Source organism: Chrysemys picta, chromosome 3 (genome assembly GCF_011386835.1).
Source record: "Chrysemys picta bellii isolate R12L10 chromosome 3, ASM1138683v2, whole genome shotgun sequence".
NCBI lineage: Eukaryota > Metazoa > Chordata > Testudines > Emydidae > Chrysemys > Chrysemys picta.
In genome coordinates, this window is record NC_088793.1 from 20,143,972 (window position 1) to 20,169,630 (window position 25,659).

Consider the following 25,659-nt stretch of genomic DNA (forward strand, 5'->3'; position numbering starts at 1 on the left):
AAACTCTAGGAAGTGACTGAAGCTTCTCTGTTCAGCAGCCCTTCTTATATGGCCCAGCCTAACCCTGATGGGTTAGAGAGAAAACCGTTCCCCCGCTGGCTGTCTCTACAAGCCCTTTCCTAATTGGCTGCCTCCTGCGCAGCCTCCCCGGGGCTGCTTTAACTCCTCTTCTGCCAATGTGGGGCAGAGCCCCATCACACACCCCCATGACAGCAGTATCTGAGTGCCTTCCATATAAATAGCAATAGCGAACTCCCCAGTAGACTTCATGGTGTCTCTGGTTCTCCACTTTTTTGAAAGGGCGGACATGGAAACTCTGCTTGGGGTCCTTCTTTCATTGGTTTATTTTAGTTGGCTGGTTGACGTTTTTTTGTTTGTGAGGGGAGTTGGGGTAGATTTCCAAATCTCCAAACCTTCAAATTGTGAAGATACCATGGACTATGTCATTCCGATCTCTGTTGTTGCAAGTCTGCGACCTTCCACACTGGAACAACAGAACCAGAAGAGCTGAGAACTACCATGTTTGTCTTAAGGTGGTCAGACTTTTATCCTGACTATGGCCTGGCGTACACTAAAAATTTACATCCACATAGCTACATCTCTCAGGGGTGTGATAGGGTTTGTTTACACTATGTGGGACTACAAAGGCAGAGCTGCGGTACGGCACCTAGGCCGCTGTAACCTCGCAGTGTAAACGCATCCACGACAGAAGGGGTTTTTCCATCACCCCCCACCCGCCAAGCAGCTTCCATCAACCAAGCCGCGTCAACGCCAGTGGTTAGGTCGACATACCTACAGTGCTCAAGCGGTGCGAATTTTTCACCATTGTGGTTTCACACCCCTGAGCCATTGGTTAAGCACTGGAATAAATTGCCTAGGGAGATTGTGGATCTCCATCATTGGGGATTTTTAAGAGCAGGTTGGACAAACACCTGTCAGGGATGGTCTAGATAATACTTAGTTCTGCCTTGAGTGCAGGGGATTGGACTAGATGACCTCTCGAGATCCCTTACAGTTCTATGATTCTATGTAGCTATGTCTATCTAAATTTTTAGTGTAGACCAGGCCAAAAATTGACGCCCCAGAGCACCGTAGCTATGCCAACCTGACCCCTGCTGTAGACATGGCTAGGGTCAATGGAAGACTGCTTCTGCCTACCTAGATACTGCCGTTCAGGTAGGTGGAGTTCCTACAGTGATGGATAAATCCTTTCCATTGCTGTAGAATGCGTCTAGACTACAGGGCTACAGTGGCATAGCTTCAGTGCTCCGTAGCGTAGAGAAGCCCTATGTCTATTTAAAGACCAAAATAATTAAACTTTTAATTGCTGCATCTAAGCAGAAATATCCAGTGTGGCTGGAAATGCTGGGCATATTTGTCTATCCTATTCATCTGGATACATTTTGAATATTCAGAACAACAAGGTGAATATTCAGCCAACTATTTTAAATCAGGATGTTCACTATTGTTCTCATGAACTAAGGTGCAAATGATTTTAACAAATCTAAACACTGGACTGCATTTCGGGTCTCATAGTGATATTTGGTATTAACTATATGAATATGGACAAATAGAATGGAAAACATTTCTCAGACATTAAGTGATTTTTAAAAGCAATAATACAGAGATATGTAGAAGGTAGGGATAATATCTGCAGATATTGCCATAAAGTGGATAGAATTATCATAACTTGTTATACAGTTAAAACAAGAATGGTTCAGGTGCTCACAGAAGCAACAAGGTGAGAAATCATCCAGGTGCCAATCCCCTGCATTACACATTGAATGAAAAAATGTCAACGAGCCATCAGACCCTCCAAACAGGGCCAGCTCCATCAACCACTTCAAAGGGCTGGCGATAAGGAGGCCATTCAGCTGAATGTCAAAATGTCATAATCTAGAGTCTTTAGTCCCTTGTTAACTGACAGTGAAGATGTCAATAACACGTCTGAGAGACAGCTGAGTGATAGATGAGATTACAGCACTCTCATAAATCATGGAGTCTCCTTCATGATGTTCAGAGCTTTAGAAGTGATATTCTGAACTTTTCTTTTACACTTGGGTCCCAAGAGCATCACTGTAAAAATGTTCACAAGGCTCAAGTTGAGTTGCATGATGTGGTGCATGCAGAGAGTAACGTAGAGGTCCAAAATACCTGGGGCTTGTTTTCAAATGACACAAATTCTATAGTGGAAATATTAAGAAAGTTATTTCTGGCATTGATTCAGTGAAATCTGCACAGGAGATAATTCTTATTAAGCGCTCTCTGGCACTGAGAGAGACAAAAAATCCTCTAGTTATTAAATATGACTTAGTTTGGAATTCATCTGGAGATCTCCACATGGTGAGAAATAAATGAACCACCATTTTCACCAATGAAATGGCCTTTGTGCACTTTCAACATGTTACCTACTTGGCTTATACCAGAAAGGTATACTGGCTGCTCTTGGCAAGGAGATATGTAGCTCACTGCGGCTATCCCACTTAGCACAATTTTAAACCAATAAAAGCCAGAAATGTGGATCTTGAGGAGATCTAGCTGAATGGTTCAGGCAAAGCATAAGAAGCATTTGAGGTCCAACCAGCCAAACTGATCATCCGTTCTGGGGTTAGCAGTTTACTGCAAGTGTGAGGACCGCTATCTTGGCCAACAAACACACCGGGGATTGAACAATGAACCCGTGGAGCTAAAATCATGAGCTGCTACAACTTGAGCAAATGAGCCAAGGCTGTTTACTTAGGCCTGTAACAGACTCACAGGCTGCAAATTGGCCTAGTGGGGGAACCTATAATACACACACACTCCTTATGGGATTGTATCATTTCAGAAGACTCCATGGGCTTGTAGCCCATCCTCAAAGATCAGGAGATAGGAAATTGGTGTAAGTCCCTCCCTAGAGTGTGGGCGCTGCAGAATTAGCTTCACAGCAAGAGGCAATTTGTACAGTGCTGTGTTCTTCTACAACATGGTGGCATAAAATCATCATTGCACTGCAAAATATTCAGAGTCCAGATTGTCCATAGACCCCATACCCAAACTTCTTCATGGCTCCTAGACCCTGATCTTGAAGTGCTACTAGAATGCTAAATAGGAAAACTACTTTCTTCACTTCTGTTGGGGGAGAAAAAAGGTTGGTGTGTTTTTACAACAGCTCTTGCCTACAGGTGTGGGAGGGACAGGTGTGGTAATTTGGATGGAGGAAGGCAGTGTGTTAATTTGGGGGAATGTCTATTTTTTCTCTTGTTCTGTGTTAGTGTTTGTTATGTTAAATAACATATATGTGTCCAGAGATGTGTAACTGGGCACATTTTAGAAATCTAAAAATACAGCATGGGATTTTCAAACACGTTTAGCATTGGCCTAACTGCTCCCACTGAGGTCAATTACTGAGGAACTGAGTTCGGCCAATGCTGAGAGCCTTTTAAATCCCACCCATAGATAATGTAGATCAAATCTTATTTCACAGTGTAAAAGCACTTTAGATTGCTGCTACATTGGATAGTTATTCAACCAGACCCCACTTACATAGGACAAACAGAGTAAGCCTCTGTTTTCAGAATACAGGCGAGTCTCATCTTACGTGGGGGCTCCGTTCCGCGGTTAACGCGTAAAGCGAAAACTGCGTATAGTCAAAATTACATTGAGTTGAATGGTGGGCGGAATCGCCCGCACTACAGGTACAGTATTAAAATTGTTATTTTTCTCGTTTTTTTCCCCCGACCACGTAAAGCTGAAATCGCGCATGTTAAATGTGCGTAAGATGCGACAGACCTGTAGTCCTGAATTCTTTCTGTGCACTGCAGATATGCAGCTTGCTATTTCAGTTCCAGTGAAATTGTTAAACGTGAAATTGCTCGGCGTATAAAATGAGTTTGCTAGCCATTCCATTGTGCTCTGGACTCAGTCATTTAACTCATCAAGCAGTTGGGGTTGGGCTGTTTTTTTGCCTGCTTCTGCCACCATTTTACAGCTGAAGGATTGGAAGGGAGGACAACTGTTGTTGAGTTAGTGACTGTCATATGATCCCCTCAAACTCTCCAGCTGCAGAGTTTCATTTCACAGTTCTTAATCTGAGCTCTCACCAGATAATTCATCCTACCGGTTGCATTCGGTGTTAAAGAGTTGCTAGGCCGATATAACCCTCAGGATCTCTCTCTTTATCAGCCTTACCCGTGAGCTGGTAAAACCCAAATCAAATGTCAGGTTTGACTAGTGAGGCCACAAAGCTACAAGGAAGTGCTTTACCCTATGTGAGCATCTCACACACAGCACTGAAGTGGTTTTAAAACTGTGAAAACTTGAATCAGTCTCAACAATGCAGTAGCCTTATCATCAGACTCACTGCAACTAATGTATTTTAGTCTGTTTAAAGCTCCTTGCTATCATGATTGTTCCTTTACTGCCTCCCTTGGCAAAAATTCCAAATGTAAGCCGGTCTCTATCACATTCTCATATACTTAAAGCAGGTACTTTGGTTATTCATTGCCACACATTTTAATTTCCCCTTGGTACAACAGCTAACCAGCATCCATTTCTAAAAGGGTATCCAGACTCCGGCAGACCCAGCAAGACAGTCCAGGGTTTCAAGGGATACTGCCACGTACATAAGAACATAAGATTGGCCATACTGGGTCAGACCAATGGTCCACCTACCTCAGTATCCTGTCCTCTCACGGTGGCCAGTGCCAGATGCTTCAGAGAGAATGAACAGAACAGGGCCATTATCAAGTGATCCAACCCCTGTCATCCAATCCTAGCTTATGGTAGTTTGAGGTTTAGGGACATCTGGAGCATGGGATCAGCTCCTTGACCATCTTTGCTAATACACATTTGTGGACCTATCCTCCATGAACTCATCTAATTCAACTCATTTATACTTTTGGCCTTCACAGCATTCCATGGCACTGCATTCCACAAGTTGACTGTGTGCTGGGTGAAGACACAGAATCATAGGACTGGAAGGGACCTCCAGAGGTCATCTTGTCCAGTCCCCTGCACTCATGGCAGGGCTAAGTATTCTCTAGACCATCCCTGACAGGTGCTTGTCTAACCTGCTCTTAAAAATCTCCAATGATGGAGATTCCACAGCCTCCCTAGGCAATTTATTCCAGTGCTTATCACCGTGACAGTTAGGACGTTTTTCCTAATGTCCAACCTAAACCTCCCTTGCTGCGATTTAAGCCCATTGCTTCTTTTCCTATCCTCAGTGGTTAAGAACAATTTTTCTCCCTTCTCCTTGTAACAACCTTTTATGTGCTTGAAAACTGTTATCATCTCCTCCCTCAATCTTCTCTTCTCCAGACTAAACAAACCCGGTGTCTTCAATCTTCCCTCATAGGTCATGTTTTCTAGACCTTTAATCCTCTTCTCTGGACTTTCTTCAATTTGTTCACATCTTTCCCAAATGTGGTGCCCAGAACTGGACACAATACTCCAGTTGAGGCCTTATCAGTGCTGAGTAGAGTAGAAGAATTACTTCTCATGTCTTGCTTACAACACTCCTGCTAATACATCCCAGAATGATCTTTTTTGCAACAGTGTTACATTGCTGACTCATATTTAGTTTGTGATCCACTATAACCCCCATAGCCCTTTCTGCAGTACTCCTTCCCAAGCAGTCAATTTTCATTTTGTATGTGTGCAACTGATTATTCCTTCCTAAGTGGAGTATTTTGCGTTTTATTGAATTTAATCCTATTTATATCAGACCATTTCTCCAGTTTGTCCAGATCATTTTGAATGCTAATCCTGTCCTCCCAGCTTGGTATCGTCTGCAAACTTCATAAGTACACTCTCTATGCCGTTACCCAAATCGTTTATGAAGATATAGACTAGAATTGGACCCACAATAGATCCCTACAGGACCTCACTTGATATGCCCTGTCAGTTCGCTTGTGAACCATTGATAACTACTCGCTAAGTATGGTTTTCCAACCTGTTGTGCACCCATCTTATAGTAGGTTAGTCTAGGCTATATTTCTCCAACAATATTTATAAGGTCATGTGACACAGTATCAAAAGCCTTACTAAAGTCCAGATACATCACATCTACTGCTCCCCTCCCCATCCACAAGGCTTATTACTTTGTCAAAGAAGGATATTAGGTTGGTTTGACATGATTGGTTCTTGACAAATCCATACTGACTGTTACTTATCACCTTATCGTCTAGGTCAGGGATCAGCAACCTTTGGCACGTGGCCCATCAGGGTAAGCCCCCTGGTGGGCCGGGCCGGTTTGTTTACCTGCCGCGTCCCCAGGTTCGGCCGATCACAGCTCCCACTGGCCGTGGTTCGCCATTCCAGGCCAATGGGGGCTGCGGGAAGTGGTGACTAGCACATCCCTTGGCCTGCGCCGCTTCCCACAGCGCCCATTGGCCTGGAACGGTGAACCGCAGCCAGTGGGATCTGTGATCGGCCGAACCCGTGGATGCAGCAAGTAAACAAACCGGCCCGGCCCACCAGGCCAAAGGTTGCCGATCCCTGTTTTAGGTGCTTACAAATGGATTGTTTGATTATTTGCTCCATTATCTTTCTGAGTACTGAAGTTAAGATGATTGGTCTATAATTCCATGGGTTGTTCTTATTCCCCTTTTCATAGATGGGCAAATATAGCACCTTCTTCCAGTCCTGTGGGATCTCTCCCATCCTCCATAAATTAAATTTACCATTCTAATTTCACTAAGTAAATGGAGTCAAATGCAAAAATAGCAAAGATGCAGCATTAATGGTGGAAAGTCAGGAGGGGGGATTCCCCTAGTGTTAATAATCTAGGTGAGGGATTATTTTTTTCTGTCTAATTTTATTTTGAAAATTTCCCTTTAAAAAGAAAAATTGCTATAGCACATAGACATGTGATCATTGTGGAGTGTGTGCAGGAAATATTTTGCTGCTCATGATTAGGGCTCTACCAAATTCACAGCCATGAAAAACAGGTCATGGACCGTGAAATCTGGTTTTTTGTGTGCTTTTACTCTATACTCTACACATTTCATGGGGGAAACCAGGATTTCTCAAATTGGGAGTCCTGAACCAAAAGGGAGCTGCAGGGGTGTCACACTATTATTTTAGGATGGGCACGGTACTGCCGCCCTTACTTCTGCGTTGCTTTCAGAACTGGGAGACCAGAAAGCGGTGGCTGTTGGCCAGGCCCAGGTCTGCGGGCAGTAGCACAGAAATAAAGGTGGCAATACCATACCAAGCCATTCGTACTTCTGCGCTGCTGCTGCTGGCAGTGGCTCTGCCTTCACAGCTGGGCTCCCAGCCAGCAGCCACCGCTCTCCAGCTGCCCAGCTCTGAAGGCAGCACCGCCACCAGCAGCAGCGCAGAAGTAAGGGTAGCAGTACTGCAACGCCCCCTACAATAATCTTGTGACCCTCCCCCCCAACTCCTTCTTGGGCCAGGACCCCTACAATTACACCATCGTGAAATTTCAGATTTAAATAGTTGAAATCATGAAATTTGCTATTTTAAAAATCCTATGACCGTGAAATTGACCAAAATGGCCCATGAATTCAGTAGGGCCCTACTCATGATTCCGTGCAATAATTGTTCTTTCATATGTGCATCACAAATCTTCATAGGCCCTGCTGTAAATTGGTCCAATATGCCTTTGTCTGATACATGAATCATACAAAATCGCTGAGTTGTTAATAAATAAATAAAAGCCCTAGAAACAAGCCCCACCCATCTGTAAAGGGATGTTCTCTGAACCTGTGAGTTCAGCACAGCAAGCAAAGTACTCATTTCATTTTTCTTTTAAAGATGTATTGTTCTTTTCCCACGCTTAACTGCAGATTGCATTTGTGCATATCCTGCAAACCCCAGAGTAACCCCAGAGTTTAACTTGTCAGGAGGATCCATTGATTAACTATAATTAAAGGCCTCAAAAAGGAGCAACACTGCATAAGTCCATCTCTTCCAAAGGCATATATTAGAGTGAGGAATTGGGAACTGGAAGCTGAGTGGAGACGTCTAATAAATAATATGATTTTATGACTTATTGTTGTACACGAATCAAGAATGTGCCTCTATCCAGAATCATAACCTACAGTAAATTCCTAGTTCTGCTTACTATCTCTGAGGGGAACATAGAAGGAAATATGTAAGAGGCATATTCCCTTCAGAGACATCCAATTAACAAGTGACATCTCTCTAGTGGAAAGCATCCTACAGGGGTGAGAAAGGGATTTCTCTCTAGCACAGAACATTCACCAAGACTGAGGTTTTGCTAATGCCCTGAGTATTTTTAATGATACATGGTTAGGGCCATGAGGGGGAGGCGAGGATGTAGGATAGGAGCAGTTAGGGGTCAGCTGAATACAAGGAAAGAAATCTGGTTCCTGCAAAGAAGGTCGGGAGAGGTCTGAATCAGCATTGTGGTTATCTGCTCTGAAGTCTGCCAAAATGAGAAAAGCAAACTTCAGTGAGAGAGAGAAAAAGATTTGAATGGGAAAAGTAATTTGAACTTTGCTACTGGGGAGGAGGTCTTACTGCCTTCACAGTTTACCCACCAGTGACTCAAAACCGCCTCTCTCCGTGAGAAGAGGTTATGAAAGGGAAGGGAGTTCATCTCCCACTCCCTGTTAGTTTCTCATATTCTTTTAAGATTCTGCTCTAGTTGTTACTGACACAGCGTTCAACCCCTGCATAACACTTTTTAAATATTAACCTGATCCTGAATAAGTAATGTACGATGTTGTATGATAACCTTTGACTGAAACTTTGCTTTAATAAAAAGTTAACATAAACCAAGAATGTTCCTTATGGTCCCTGCTACGGCTGCAGACTTAGCTGGCATGATAACTTGTAAAAGATAACTTCCTATGGCACTGATCACGTCTCTTCCAGTAAACACACCAAATCTCTGATGTTTTCTGCTTCCCCACTGTGTAAAGACATAGCTAAAGCGTGAACGGGTCTTTAAAAGTCAATGTAAGGGTACAGCTACACTGCACACTTTCAGCACTATGTAGAGAACATACACTACATGCCCCACAGCGAGATTGTAAGTAGCAGTATAGATGGTGAGTCAGTGCTTAGGGGAATAAAGACACTCCTGAATCCTGTGGGTATGGACCCAGGTATGGACCCTACAGAGCTCTCTACTCGCAAAGCCAGGCCTTCCTGACTATACTGCTGGTTTTAGCAGTGCAGTGTCCTGCTGCCTCCCCGCTGCAGGAGTCCTTCCCTGCAGTGGGGAAATGTTCCAGCAGTTCCCTGCAGCTGGCCTGCAGCTCCCTGCTGCGGGAGTCTTTCTGCATCCCAGTGAAAGACTCTGGCAGCAGGGAGAGGCTCTCGCCAGAGGGAGGCAGCAGGGAAAGGCTCAGACAGCTCTGGAGATACATGTGTAGCCACAGCCGCTGACTTTCCAAAGTGCCGGAGGGTGCTTGATTCCCGGCTCTGCCCCAGGTCCTGTCCCCACTCTACCCCTTCACCCAAAGCCCCACCCCCTTCCTGCCCCCGCTCCACCCTGCCACTTCCTGCCCAGTTCTGCCCCCTCCCTTGAACATGCTGCGTCCTTGCTCCTCTCCCTTCCCCCACAGAGCCTCCTGCACGTGACAAAACAGGTGATTACAGCGGGCAGAAGGCGCGGGGAGGGAGGAGGAGGCGCTGATCTGTGGGGCCTGCCGTCAGTCAGGAGACACTAAGGGGCAGCTGATAGGGGTCAGCACCCACCATTTTTTCCCCCTGGGTGCTCCAGCCCCGCAGTACCCATGGAGTCGGCGCCCATGCGGGTAGCGACACACCATAGTGTGGATGCAGCCTCATTTTCACTGCGGTGAGTAGCTGCACACACCCCACACGCTGCCACAAGAGATGTACAGTGTAGGTGTAGCCTAAAAGACAATTAATAAAAGAATTTTAATCCATGACCAAGGATCTTTGGCCTCTCTCTCTGTACAGTAATACAAATAATAATAACGGGGAGCTAGTTTGTATTTAACCATAGCTCTACAAATATAGTGGTGCCTAGATGCCACAGTAATGGGTGCAACAGAAATACATATAAGAAATACTCTGGTGTCTCTTCCTGGCAGCAGTTTATAAAACCCTCAAATAACTTCAGACAGCAAGTAAGAGTGAAAAAGCCAAGCCACAAATAATCCTGCATCGCTGAGATTCCTGAAGACCAACAGTTAACAAAACAAAAGAATATACCTAATGAGAAAGGATCAAAAAGTGCAGAGGGCAGAGAAGGGAAGACCAGGAGACAGTGAAAAGATTCCAGAGACACAAACCAATTAAGATGTTGTCATTGCAGAAACCAGAACAATAGAAATCCCCTCCTGAGACCCGGTAAAGCCTGCAAAAAAATTCCCACTCCTTAAAGCCGTGAGTAAGAGAGACTAATTCTGGCAATGGCTGAGACAGACTATTAATGAAAACCATTTCAGAAAAGCACTTCCATGTCTGAGTGGAAAAAAGTGACTATCCTTGATAGTGCATTTGGTTGTGTGATGCATGATAGCAAGGGAATCTTTGTGTTGAGTGCAACTGCACTTAACATTTAATATTTGTTCAGTTACTGGACGCAGTTGGGAGGTAATTACATAAGAAATCTATATCTCAGAGTTGAAAAGGTGTGATACTAAGGCCAGCTGTTGCTGAAAAGTAAATGTGATTGAAAGGGAGAGAATTACGCATCATACACTTCATGAAATTTAGGAAACTTGAGCACAGTCAGCCAAAAATAAGAAAGCAGCCTTTAAAAAAAACTGCTTACATCTACAAACGTGCCAGTAAAGAATCAATTGCAGGCTTGATTATTGATGCTATATATTTAAATTCAGATTTGTTTGATTAAATGTAACCTGAAATCCTTTTTTACTTGTATGTCTTGAGACCTAATTCATATACAAAAGTGCACTGGAGACCTAAGGCCCGAGTCTTGCAAAGACTTACTTGCAATCTGTAAAGTTAAGCACATGTACATTTTTGCAGGCTTGGGGACTATATTTGGAATCTGAAAACAACCTGCCCCTTGGCTCTAAGAAGTCTTATAGAACCAAGAATTTCTGATCGGGTGGCTAGTTGTGAGCTACAGGGCATTCAAACTAAAAGGTAGAATCAGTGACATCATTAGCTGATTGCTTAGCCACTGTAACAAGACAATGATCTTGCTGATCAACGTATCCATCGCTATATAAGGGTCCCAAATTCATCAGTCCATCCCTATTCAGCATGTGCTTAAGTGATTTGCTGAATACAGATATACTTAAGCCCTTGTTTATATCTTTGCTGAGTTGGGACCAAAGGCTCCAAATAGTCTGGGACCTATTTATCTGACAGATTACCTCTCTCCCTCCTACCCACGGTGATAATACAATCTGGCAAGTCACTTCTTGCTGGGGGCATCTGGAGTTAAACACTCCAAGAACCGCACCCCCTGAAGGTTCCCCAATACCTAGGTTTCTCAAGCTTCAGGGGTTCACGGTAAAGCTTCTGTTTGGTCAAGTTCTTGACTGACATCTGAACTATTTTTGCAGCAGGGTATATGGATTCTGAACCTGGTTACAAGCAGGGCCGGCTCCAGGCACCAGCAGAGGAAGCACATGCCTGGGGCGGCACATGCTAAGGGGCAGCATTCCATCCATTCTTTGGGCGGCTTTTTTTTTTTTTTTTTTTTTTTTTGCTTGGGGCGGCAAAAATGGTAGAGCCGGCCCTGGTTACAGGGATGTAAATCCTGAGTAAATCCATGGAATTCAATTGAGTTATTACCAATTTACATGAGTGCATGATCAGTGAGATCAGAATCTGGCCTTTCATTTTTAAATCTATTTTACATTGTTTTTAACTAATATCAAGTGCTAAGGAGATGGGTGTCTTACAAAATCAATCAATAAACAAACTCAACCCTACTAAAAGCTGTGACAAATGCCCCTTTTATTTCTTCAAATGGTATATTATAGCACAACCTGCTAGTGCCATTAAAATTAAAGTTGTATCAGCATTTCCATTATGAACCATTTTCTTCTGGGGCTTATAATCAGGCTGTAAAAATTTGCACTAGTAGGTTCTTGGCTTTAAAATGAAGGAAGTTATTTTAATGATTTTTTTCAACATAACAAAAAAGATTATTGGCATGATGTGATAAATGAAGGGGGGGGCAGCTTCCCTTTATTGACACCCAGCCAGCCAGTTAGCTATAAAATCCCTCTTGGTAGCTATTCTCTACTTGCTTTACCTGTAAAGCGTTCAAAAAAACCAATAGATAAAAAGAAGGGAGTGCGCACCTGACCAAAAGAGCCAATGGGAGGGCTAGAACTTTTTAAAATTGGGGAAAAAAATTCCCTTTGTCTGTCTGTCTGCTGTTCTCCAGAGAGAGGAGACACAGAGCAGGAACAGGGCTGAACTATACTGTAGGAAGCTTTAAGCCAGGTATGAAAAACCATCAACTCATACCTAGGAATTGCTTATCTGAAACCCCAGATATGTAAGTAAATCAGGGAATGTCTAGGAAGATGCAATTAGGGTTATTTCTTTTATTTTTTATTGGCTTGTAGACTCCTCTGTGCTAACCCCAGGTGCTTTTGTTTTGCTTGTAACCTTTAAGCTGAACCTCAAGAGAGCTATCTTGATGCTTAATTTTTATAATTTTTTTTGATCTAGCAAAAAGCCTAAGTTCCAGATGTATATTCTTTCTTTTTGTTTTTAGTAAAATTTACCTTTTTTAACAACAGGATTGGATTTTTGGTGTCCTAAGAGGTTTGTGCACATGTTTAATTAGCTGGTGGCAACAGATGATTTCCTTTGTTTTTCTTTCTCAGCTCTTCCCTGGAGGGGGGTGAAAGGGCTTCAGGGTACCCCACAGGAAGGAATTCCCAAGTGCGCCTTTCTGGGTTGTTTTTTTTTGCATTTGGGTGGTGGCAGCATCTACCCATCCAACTTCAGAGAGAAGCTGTAACCTTGGGAGTTTAATACAAGCCTGGAGTGGCCAGTATTAATTTTTAGAATCCTTGTGGGCCCCCACCTTCTGCACTTGTAGTGCCAGAGTGGGGAATCAGCCTCGACACATGGCAAAAAAAAACCTATTTGCTAGATAAATCATATTTATATGAGGGTATGTAATCCAATAATAGTTTTGATCTTTTAAGTTATTTTAGATACGCTGTTTTTAAAAGAAAAAGTAAAACAGGCAAACTATGCAATGTTGAACAGTTTTCTGAAAGCAGCCTTTTCATAGAATCATAGACTTTAAGGTCAGAAGGGACCATTATGATTGTCTAGTTTGACCTCCTGCACAATGCAGGCCACAGAATCTCACCCACCCACTCCTGTAACAAACCCCTAAGCTATGTCTGAGCTATTGAAGTCCTCAAATGGTGGTTTAAAGACTTCAAGGTGCAGAGAATTGTCCAGCAAGTGACCCGTACCCCACGCTGCAGAGGAAGGCAAAAAAAACCCAGGGCCTCTGCCAATCTGCCCTGGAGGAAAATTCCTTCCCGACCCCAAATATGGCTATCAGCTAAGCCCTGAGCATGTAGGCAAGACTCACCAGCCAGACAACCCAGGAAAGAATTCTCTGTAGTAACTCAGATCCCACCCCATCTAACATCCCATCACAGGCCATTGGGCATATTTACCACTAATAGTCAAAGATCAATTAATTGCCAAAATTAGGCTATCCCATCATACCATCCCCTCCATACACTTTTGCCCCAATTTAAATTAGCATCCTGATAAGGATTTCATTTAAATTTAATTAAGTATTGTTTATGAATTAAACCCCAACTTACATTTACCTCGCATACCTGCATACTTGTGTTTTTAATTAGCTATTTACTGTTCAGGCTCAAAAAACATGTTCTTAATAATCAGCTATACTCATATACAATAGTTGCTCCATTAAATATAAGTTAAGTACAGAGAACCAGATTCACACTTACACTAAGGCCTCTTTACATCTATCTGGAAGCATAAATCACTGTGCAAGGGAGACAAAAAGATATGTCCAATTTATGGCGGTTTTTATATTGCCATGATAGTATAAAGGCACTTCAATGTAAATGAGAATTTGGCTCATAGGAATATTTTGAATACCTAATTTCTTATGAGATAAAATTTTACACTACACATTTTAAATACATATGTGTACACTACAGTCTAGTATTGGTAAAGGAACCACAAGATATATAAGGTAAATAATATAAGAGGTATTTACATGATGTACTATGATGGCTCTGGTTCAACTCACACACACGTCCGCACCAAGAAAAGGAAATTAAGTACAAACTGAAATTACCTTCTGAGTCCTGCCTTGAAATGACAAAAGCCAGAGAATTTGCAGTGAACCCAAAGACTCCTCTTCAGAAGTCACTGCCCTGTTCCTATGTCATTGGAGCTGATAAGAGATGGAGTCATCCACTGTATGAACTGCCTCACACTATATGACTTCATCCATTTTCTCTCTGCAAATTCTCCCATACAGACACTCATGAGAATTTGTATATTTGGTCACAAGGGTCATTTCATTTCTCAGCCAATGCAGCTTTTTATAGCAAATGACGGTGACATCCCACATGAATTGCAGTTTTTCCTTGTGTCTGCCCCAGCATTCCATGGTCTGACCATAGGCATGGGAGCTAAGACATCCTGAGTTCTAGTCCCCGTTTTGACACTAACTCTCGGTGATACTAGACAAATCTTCAGGCCGAAATCCTCAAAGACACCTAATGCCCATTGAAACCAATCTGGGTGTTAGACCCCAACCCAAGAGAGTGGGATGTATATGCTCAAGTTTAAAAATATAACTACTCCCAGTGAAGTCAGTAGTATTGCTCCCCTGCTTAAAGTTAAGCATGTGATTAAGTGTTTTGCTAGTTCAGGGCCTTAACCTCTCTGCCTCCATTTTCTCATCTCTGAAATGGAAATAATAAAACATACAAATCATACAGATGGGTTGTGAGGTTAATGTTTGTAACATGCTTTGAAGATGAGAGTGCTACACACGTATACTATTCTCATCCTGTTTGAACATCTGCATTTCAGAGGTGATGTATATAATAAATAGTGCAGCACTGAAGGCACATTTTACCCCATGGACACCTGTCAGCAACAAAACGATTGGGTGTGTAAACTCTTAGGATCTATTGCGAGTGATCAACTAGTATTACTAGCTTCACCCACGAAAGCTTATGCTCCAATACATCTGTTAGTCTTAAAGGTGCCACAGGACCCTCTGTTGCTTTTTACAGATCCAGACTACCACGGCTACCCCTCTGATACTCAACTAGTATTAGTTCATTAAACCATAAAAGGGTAAACATCAAAGTGTAACTGTTGTACATTCTGTTCCAAATTCCTCCCTGATTTGATAATTAGCTTGTACTTGGCTATGAGTAGAGAAAGTCAAATTCTTGAATTAGCTTCCCCTGATCGACACTAGTCATGTGAACAGATTCAGAGCAAGACCATGAAAAAGTGATAAGGTGGCAAAGGATCCACATCACTGGATGGGCCAACTAGCCATTCCTTTCCCCTCCTCCCCCCAGCTAGCCCTGCAGTGTTCTTTGCAGGCAGCATGTGCAGTGACAAACTTGGAGCTTTATTAAAATAATTACAAATAAGGTCAAATTCCTGCAAGGTCTTTTAAGAGTTACCAAGGCACTCAAGCTGGGGGCCAGCTGTTTTGCAGGGTTTTCCCATTTCTGCATGAGCCTCTGTTCTTGAAGGTACATTTCCCTATGGTATGAATTCTTAATTTCTGGGTCACAAACAGGTAAGGCCGTTGTGTGGCTTATGATTCTTTGTGTGTTGTAACAGGAGATCATGGGATGAGAGAGGTGGAGAATCACTGCCCTAGGGTACAAACTTATTACTCTCATCTTTCTCTCCTAAGCTAAGCAAAGTTATAGATAGGTGAGACAGAGAGGTGGTTTGGTACATGTTGTGGTTTGGTATACAAATTTATCAAGCATGACTGTGGGACTCCCATATTACACGAGTGGTGGAAACACAGGTGTTTTATGCAGTTCATCTTTTACTTTAGAAGGTTGAAAGTACTATGTAGGTGCTATTTATATTATAGTTTTATAGTAGGATAGTTAAGTTCAGACTCCCATTCATCTAGGTGCTTGCATAGCCTTACATAGCAAGTGGGGGGAGAGATAGCTCAGTGGTTTGAGCATTGGCTTGCTAAACCCAGAGTTGTGAGCTCAATCCTTGAGGGAGCCATTTAGGGATCTGGGGCAAAAATCTGTCAGGGGATTAGTCCTGCATTTGAGCAGAGGGTTAGACTAGATGACCTCCTGAGGTCCTTTCCAACCCTGATATTCTATAGTATCTGAGCATTTCATAATCGTTAATAGATTTTATCTGCACAACACCCAAGTGTAGTTGAGATGATGCCCATTTTTCAGATGGGCTTTAACTGATTTGCCCACAGTCACACAGAAAGGTTGTGGCAGAACCAGGAACTGGACTCCAGAGCCTTATCCACTAGGCCAGGGGTTTTCAAACTCTGGGTCGTGGCTCCACGGGGTTAGCTGCTGGCAGACCGGAGACACTTTTTTTACCTGCGGTGTCCGCAGGTACGGCCGATCGCAGCTCTCAGTGGCCACAGTTTGCCGTTCCTGGCCAATGGGAGCTGCGGGGAAGCAGCGTGGGCCAGGCCGCCACTTCCCGCAGCTCCCATTGGCCGGGAACAGCAAACCGCGGCCACTGAGAGCTGTGATCGGCCGTACCTGTGGACGCCGCAGGTAAACAAAGCGTCTCCAGTCCGTCAGCAGCTAACCCTGCAGAGCTGCGATCCAGAGTTTGAAAACCCCTGCACTAAGCCATCTTTCCTCCCCATAACATCCCTTGTTTTTACATGCTTATAACTTTCTTTAAAATTCGCTTTTGTTGTTGTAAGTTTCCACGTTTGGCCTCAACCTAAAAGTGCAATTTGTTTTTAAAAGGTTTAAGTAAAATCTGATAAAGTGAGTGAAAAATGCCATTTTTTCATCTTAAAAACAAATGCAATGTTCTTTGCTTGCCCACAACTCACAGCGGCTGAGTGAAAATCACTTCAGATTTGGCCAGTGTCCATCCCCCATTGAGAGTCTTCTCTGCTAACAGCCCAATCCTTCTGGCCTTATGCAAATCCCTAGAGCCATGAAATTCAAAATTGATAAATTATCACAGAATCAGAGGGAGACCAGGTGGATGAGGTAATATCTTTTATTGGACCAACACTTGTTGGTGAAAGAGACAAGCTTTCTAGCTACCCAGAGTTCTTCTTCAGGCCTGACAGCTTGTCTCTTTCACCAACAGATGTTAGCCCAATAAAAGGTATTACCTCACCTGCCTTCACTTTGTCCAATATCCTGGGACCAACATGGCTACACCAACACTGGAAGCAATCAAAGAATCATAGAAATGTAGGGATGAAAGGGACCTCAAGAGTTATCAATTCAGTCCTCTGAACTGAGGCAGGACCAAGTAAACTTAGACTGTCCCTGACAGGTATTTGTCCAACCTGTTCTTAAAAGCCTCCAATAACAGAAATTCCACAACCTCCCTTGGAAGCCTATTCCAGAGCTTAACTATCCTTACAGGTAGCAAGGTTTTCCTAATATCTAACCTAAATCTTTCTTGCTGCATATTAAGCCCATTATTTCTTTTCTACCTTCAGTGGACATGGAGAACAACAGATCACCTCCTCTTTATAACAGTCCTGAGTTTTCAAATATGTTATCAAGTTCCCCCCTCAGTCTTCTTTTCTCAAGACTAAACATGCCCAGTGTTTCTAAACCTTTTATCATTTTTGTTGCTGTCCTCTGGACTCTCTCCAATTTTTCCACATCTTTTCTAGAGTTTGGTGCCCACAATTGGACCCTGTACTCTAGCTGATGCCTCACCAGTGTTGAGTAGCGCAGGACAGTTACCTAATACACCCCAGAATGATATTAGCTTTTTGCACATACTCAGAGTGTAGCCAGACTGTAGCTAAGGGGGAATGGAGGTCTCCCTGGTGTCTGAAGCATATAGTTTATTTGTAAAATTAGTTCACTCCTGACATTTGGAATCAAAGGCTGTCACACAATAGCTACGTACAGCATGATTGTGAAAAACTGCAGAGCCTAGCGGAAGCCTTGATTTACAAATCATGACATTTTAATCTACTTCTGGAGGAACATAGCTGCCTGCGGTGCTAAGCAGACTCATGGTGGGAGTAGATTCTCCGAAGCAGGCTTGGGGAGCTACGCACATAGCTCCTGTGATTGTTGATGGGAATTGGGAGCGTAACCCCCTCCCCCAGTGCTGAAAACGTATCGGTGCACTCCGTATATTATTCCCAGCAGTGACTTTGGGAATATTCGGCTTTGGCAGCGAAGCACAGAGTGCATGTGCTTTTCATTGATTTGGGCTGGAAATGTGTTTTACATTGGTTGTCCCTGTGCTCTGCGCATTTGGAGCCAGCGTAGGAGTTGTAACCACTGTTACAATTCACCTCCACTTCCACCATCATCTGAGCCATCTCCCCTAGAGGCTTCAGAGAGAAAATAGATGAAAGGAAGTCAGGACAGGCTGCCCAGTCACGACAGGGAGAGACTAAGTGTAGCACCAGCAGTATCATTAGGCACTGCTGACCAGGTCAGCCAGCCACCACAGAACACACTAGGCAGGTTCAGATGCACGCTCGTGAAGTGTGAGGGCTAGAGGGGGTTGAAGGAGCACCTGCCTACCCAGCCACACACACACTCAGGATACGTCTACATTTGAGCTGTGAGGTGTGATTCCCAGCTCACGTAGATGTATCTGCACTAGCTCAAATAGAGCTAGTCTGCAAAGAATAGCAGTGTCGCTGGGCTCGGGCTAGCTGCCTGAGAACATACCCAGGGGATCCAGGGGGTACGTGCTTGAGTTGCTAGCCCGAGCCACCGCCTGTGCTGCCCTGACTACACTGATATTTTTAGCGCGAGAGCTCTGCTTGAGCTAGCCTGAGTACTTCTATGCAAGCTGGGGATCACACCTCTCAGCTCACATGTAGACATAGCCTCTATTTCCTGGAGCGTAGGGGAACATCAAAATGAGAGGTGCACATGAATCCTTCATGTAGCCTTCTCCCTTCACACACAGCCCCGAAACATTCCAAAATGTCAGGAGAGGGAGTTCTCACCTCTTTCCTCTCAGCAACCATGAGATCATGGTATTTCCAGGTGTACAGCATATTGCGTCTCATTCCCTTCATTGTCCGGCACCTCTAGGCCGCCACCTATGCTGCCTCCTCTGTCACAGAAACATTTCCTCTCCCCTCTAGCAGTTAAATGTTCCCCAGGAGAAACCCCGCTCCCCTGAAGTCTGGTGTAAGCTGAGACTTCACATTTGGCAGGCCCAACTTTTAACAAGACAAAACATATTTTTGCACACATGTTACACGATTTGCCCAAAGTCACCCAGCAGACTAGTGGAGAAGCCATGGAAAGAACCCAGGTCTTCTGTGTTGCAGGCCAGTGCTCTTTCCACTAGCTCAGACTGCAACTATCTAACTATGTAGGCATTTCTACCATGCCCATCACATTGCTCTATAGTACAACATCTTTTGTAATTAAATTTAATTGACAAGCCAAAACTGCAGGGTGGATCTTCCTCTCTAAATTAGCTGATCGTGCCCCACACTCTAAAATCAGACAGTATTCTTAGGGGATCATTAAAATATGCACCTCACTTAAAAGAGCTAAAGGCTGGTTTGGAAAACACCACATCTATGACTTTGGACAGTATGACAGCCAATGGATTCCAATAGCTTTGCCATCATCTTCCACAGTTTATTATCACTCAGTTACAGCTGTGCTCTAGCTCCTCTGGCTCCTTCCATCCTTGCCTGTAATGGGGCAAATTCTGCTCTCAACTACAGAAATGCAACCAATCCCATTAACTCCAGTGAGTCTGCATCAATGCCACCGAGAGTAGAATGTGGCCCTTTGTCACTCCCATTCAGCGCCCAAGTAAGGATAAAATGCGGTGACATTCGCACAGCAGATCTTGACTCCAATATTGTGCCACCAGAACGTGTCCGTTTTTGCAGGAGTTCCCAGAACAGGTGAGCTGAGATTTGCAATGAGGCTCGCAGCACGACTGTGCTCTTTACTGCTCAACTGTGCTGCAGGTGCCTGGGTTCATGTAGCATTGGCACCACTAAGGAGCTTGCAATGCTCCACAAATATCACAGATGCCATCATACCAGTCACCACTTCTTGTTGATACCCATTGTGCATGCTTCAGACTTCTATGTGGCCACATCTCACGCCTGCACAGAAACAGCATTTAGCTCCTTATAAGTGCTGGACTGGCAGCCCTGGAGACTAAAGGTCTGCATTTAATAAAGAGCAGGTACAGCACAGGCAACTACAGAGGTGCAGATTTCCCCGCACTACCCCAGCCAATGTCTCTCCACCCTGGCCTGTAGCTGGGACAGAGGCTAATTCTATATGCTAGTCTATCCATTGCCTCTCTGCTGAGAGTGCTGGCTAGGAATAGTAGTTGCAGTGTGAGTGTTTGTGATGTAGACACTTATCCTCTAGCAACTAGACCATAGGGTTGCCAACTTTCTAATTGTACAAAACCTAACACCCTTGCTCCGCCCCCACCCCACCCCTTCTCTGAGGCCCCGCCCCCACTCCCTCCAGTCCCCCTCCCTCTGTTGCTTGCTCTCCCCCACTCTCACTCACTTTCACTGGGCTGGGGCAGGGGGTTGGGTTACGGGAGGGGGTGAGGGCTCCGGCTGGAGGTGTGGGCTCTGAGGTGCACGAGAGGACTCCAGACTGGAGCCAAGGCGCTTGGAGCATGGGAGCGGGCTCAGGCAGGGGGTTGGGGTGCAGGAGGGGGGACAGGCTCCAGTTGGGGGTGTGGGCACTGGGGTGGGGCCAGGGATGAGGGGTTTGGGATGCAGGAGAGAGCTCCAGGCTAGGGCCAAGGGGTTTGGAGTGTGGGAAGGGGTTCTGACCTGGGGCAGGGGGTTGGGATGAGGGTGGGAGTTCAGGGTGCGGGCTCCAGGAAGGAGTTTGGGTGAAGGAGGGGGCTCAGGGCTGGGTCAGGGCATTGGGATGCGGGGTCTGGGAAGGAGTTAAGGTGCGGGAGGGGGTTCCGACCTGGGGCAGGGGCTTTGAGGTGTGGGCTCTAGCAGGCGGCGCTTACCTCAGGTTGCTCCCAGTCGGCGGCGCAGAGGGGTTAAGGCAGGCTCTCTGCCTGCCCTGGCTCCGTGCTGCTCCCAGAAGCAGCCAGCATGTCCAGCCCCTAGGCAGAGGTGCAGCCGGGGGCTCTGCATGGTGTGTGCTGACCACGCCCACAGGCGCCACCACCGCAGCTCCCATTGGCCAGGAACCATAGCCAATGGGAGATGCAGAGCCAGCGCTCAGGGCGGGGCAGCACGTGGAGTCTACCTGGCCTCTACGCCTAGGGGCCGCAGGGACATGCCAGCCACTTCCGGGAGCTGCGTGGAGCCAGGGCAGGCAGGGAGCCTGCCTTAGCCCCACTGCACTGCCGACCGGACTTTTAACAGCCCGGTCAGCAATGCTGATCGGAACTGTCAGGGTCCCTTTTCAACCAGGCATTCTGGTCGAAAACCAGATGCCTGGCGACCCTACTAGACCAAGAGCATCAAACTCATTTCACATTGGCTAGAGAACAGATGGTTTTTGTGTGTTTTTTAAATTTATGGATGTTTAGCATATGAACATATGCAACTGTAGATTGCCTGGCAGAAAAGAAGCTACTTAAAGGCACCATAAATCGACCGTAACATGATGCAATTTAACAGCTTTCTTTGAGGATTCCCCCACCCCCTCATTTTAACTTTATTCTTTATAAAAAAAAAACAACTTTAAATATAAACTCTGGCTAGTCTTAGCTACAGGCAGTTTGTGACATCTGTTGCTAATACACTCATCTGCAGTGTATACATGGTTCAGGGCATGATGAAGGGAAGAGAATATTGAATGAGACACTCAATAAGTAGACTCAAATATTTAGTCTGCTAAACTTGACAAAAATCTGCACCATAGCAGCATGATAGCTTGGCTAATGAAGCCTCACTGAACCCAAAGCGTCTCAGACATACCTAAACGATACACAGACATACACATATACATAGATAAAATATATATATAACATATACACACACACTTGTATTTGCGATTGGTCTACACTGGGGTTCAAACTGAATTGGGAACCACATCTCAACTCTCTTTAAGCATAACTCCAACCAACAGGTTTCTAACATGATTCAGCTTGCCAAGTTATGGATGTTAGGAACCTCCTTGAGCTAGAATACAGTTCACGTTGTGTTAAAAAGCCAGTAAAGAACAAGCCTGGGACAATCCTGAAAAAAAGCTATTCATAGTGCAAACCAAAATTCGGTGTGACTCATAGAATCGTAGGACTGAGAGGTCCTGCAGGACAAAGCATTATCTAGACCATCATGTCCTGGTCTAAGCCAAGCACCCTGCATTTAGGACTCCCAAGCTCTCTCCACTAGCTCCTTTTATATGCACGACAAAGAGCATGACAAACATATCAAAGGGCTCCAAGAAGTTGACCTCCATTATGGAGGATATGAGTCCCTCCCTGGTGAGCTCGACATCCACAATTTGTTTCTTCTGGCAGTGTGTTGACACCATGCTAGCGTAACTCTGTCCCCAAAAGGACTCTGCAATGCCTCCCATTACATCCCTCCCCAAGAAAAGTCCCTGATAGCTTCCCACCTAGTGTCATTTGAGCTCATTAATGATGGTGCCCAAATCTCCCCTCCTCTATGACCTCCAACGCACCAGTCACCTATTAACCACCCTACCTCTTCTCCATCCCAACTACCTTCCTAGTCCTGGCTGGTCAAAAAATTTTCTGTCACAACTGTTTTTGACAGAAATTTAGGTTTTCAACTAAACATGGGGATGTTTTTGCAAAAAGATATCAGCTTTTCACACACAAAAAATGATTTTTCATTGATAACCTACATGCCCAAAAGCCAAAATATTTTTGGGCCAAAAACTAAAATGGTTTTTCATTCTCAAATGCCACTGTGCTGCCTCTAAGGAGTTGTAGTTCAGGTGCCTCATTCTCCCATTTTCCTCTGTTGGCCAGGCTCCTCAGCTGTACTACATAGCCCATGATGCACTGTAGCCATGTGATTGCCATGATGCATGGCCTCCTCTCACCAAGAGAGGAGATAGTCTGACCAGGGAGCCATGCCCACAGAAGAGAGTGGGAGCATGAGGTATTCAAACTATAGCTCTCACAAGTAGGGTCCTGTGTAAATCACAATTTCACAGAGAGCACAGAAATCAAGAAAATGCCCCCAAACTGTAACCTTTTAACTATTTTTAAAGGAAAATGTCTACAACAAATTACCAAGTCAGTTTTAAGACAGCATGAATTTTATATATAACATTAGTCAAAATTGACTAAACGTTACTTGTAAAGTTCATCCCATCCTTGAAATTGACAAAATTTACTTGTAAAATTCATTCCCTATCAACACCATAAAATTCAATACTTTGCCATTTACAGTTGCAAATTTTCTTTTAAAAAAATCATGATTTACACAGGGCTCTACTCATGAAGCTGCAAAGCAGCATTTCTGAACCAAAATAATTTGATTTTCTCTTTTTTTTGGGGGGGGGGGGCATGAAATACACATTTTTCATCAGGTAAAAAAAAACCAACAACCCTCATTTTCTGACCAGCTCTATTTCCTACCCCTGAGATTCTCCTGCAAGCTCAATATATTCTAGGATATACTTGACCTCCATTGTAGAGCGAAAGGAAATCAGTGGGTCTAGTCACATGAGTTCGCACTTACCAGCATGAATGAAGTTGGCACAATCAGGCCCTAGTTATGGGGCCACATTTTTTTTTAAAGAAACCTGGCATGTTTGCATAGAAATCCATGCTCATCTGTGGCCTATTTCTGCAAGGGCAGTTAGTGTCATTGCCCATGCAAATCAAAGGGCACCAAACAGGATGACAGAGGAAAGAGGAGAGTGACATGAACCTGGTGGAGAAGTGGTTAGTGGGGGGGCAGCATTCTAGCCAGCGGTGGAGATGAGGTGGATTTACAAACCTGGAGCTAACCCCACTAGGCAATTCTCTCACTTTTCCTAACAGTGAGCAAGGCCAGTAAGGTCACACTAATACTAATGAAATGATCGATCACCAGCATGGAGCACTGCACCCTGTGCACGGCCCATTGCTCTTCTTACCTATCGTAGGCATCCCTAAATTCTGGTAGGGGCATTCCAAGCTGCCTCCTTGAGTTCTTCCAAAAATAGCGGAGTAAATGGCTATGACCATGTTTTTCTGACAGCTCAGTCTCAGCTTGTCGTCTTCACAGGCTACTTTACTCTTGTACTCATCTGGAAAGAAACAGAACGTCTCGTTAGTCAGCTGATTCACAGCAATGTGCAAACAGAGAGCAGGAAAAAAAAGTAAGCCAACCGTGAAGAGATTCCTTCCCCCTCAAGCATACGTTGGTTGATTCAGTGGGGTCTGCTGGTTCGTGGCCAGAGATTGACATGGACTTAGAGATCAGAAGGATCCCCTCCCAATGACCATATTTGCTATGATAACGAAGAGGATAATTTGCATTTAGTATAGCCCTTTCCACCAGGAATTATCAAAGCTTTTACAAACATTAATTAATATAGCCTCGTCACACCTGTGAGAGGTGAGAGCGACATTGGATCAAATATAACTAAAGAGAGAGAGACTGGGAAGGGGGAGGAAACAGAGGGAAATTTTCCATTTCCCATTTGCCAGATAAGGAAATTGATTCACAGAGGTTAAATGGCTTGTCTGTGACCAGGCAGAAAGGCTGTGGCAGGGACACGGAAAGAAGCCAGGTCTCCTGTTCCTTAACCACAAGGCCATCTGTCAACCCCCACATGTATGTCCTGCCCATTAACGCAGCTGGAATGTGAACTGGGCGCACTGTGGTCAGCAGGCAACAGCAGCTCCGCTGGCGATGAACAGGAGTCTTCCCCTAGTGAGTCACTAGGAGCTGTGCTAAGCTTGTTTTATGCTGGGAGTTGCTCTTGCCTATCAGACAAACAGATACACAAAGTTGCTCTCAAATCTGATTTCAAACAGACAGCCGGACGTCACAGGACGTCGTCCTGCTCTTGCAAAGCTGATGCTGGCGGAACAAACCCTGACTTTGCACACATCAAAAAGAGACTAGGGAAGTTCAGTCACAGGAGACCATGTGTCCTGAACTTCTCTTTATTATATTATCATCTGTATGACTGGAGCACACAGAGGCCACAACTTAGACCAGGCCCCCATCCTGTTAGGCACTCTACAAACACTTAGTAAGCAACAGTCCCTGTCCTGAGGAGCCTATAGTCTAAATAGGCATGGGTGGGGGGGAGGGAACAGAGGCATGGAGAGGTGACATGCCAAAGGTCACACCACCAGGAAGTGTCCACAATGGCTTCATATAAATATAGGAAAGGACTAGACTAGCACAGGCTGCATGGGTGGATGGGGATGAATGTGCCTTATGTTTTTTCTCTCTCATGCACCTGCTCAGGGGACAGTCACAATCTGGCCCTAAACCTACTCAAACTGTTACAGTATGTGTACGACTCAGTCTAAATGCAAGCATTCGTACTGGTGGGTTTCATGTTTCCCCCTGAAAAATTAAATGTGCTTAAATGGCAGAGGAAAGGTGGCAGTGAT

The 25,659-nt window shown here is 44.6% G+C and overlaps 1 protein-coding gene across 1 annotated transcript in view; it reads right to left on the reverse strand.

Annotated features, from left to right (window-relative positions):
• The window catches only part of LOC101942026 (protein eva-1 homolog C), a 293,295-nt gene that overhangs the window by 135,657 nt on the left and 131,979 nt on the right, over positions 1-25,659 (reverse strand). Inside the window, exon 4 of the mRNA XM_024101094.3 lies at positions 24,183-24,335. Coding sequence (XP_023956862.2) covers positions 24,183-24,335 — 153 coding nt within the window. The remainder of the gene's footprint in view (positions 1-24,182; positions 24,336-25,659) is intronic.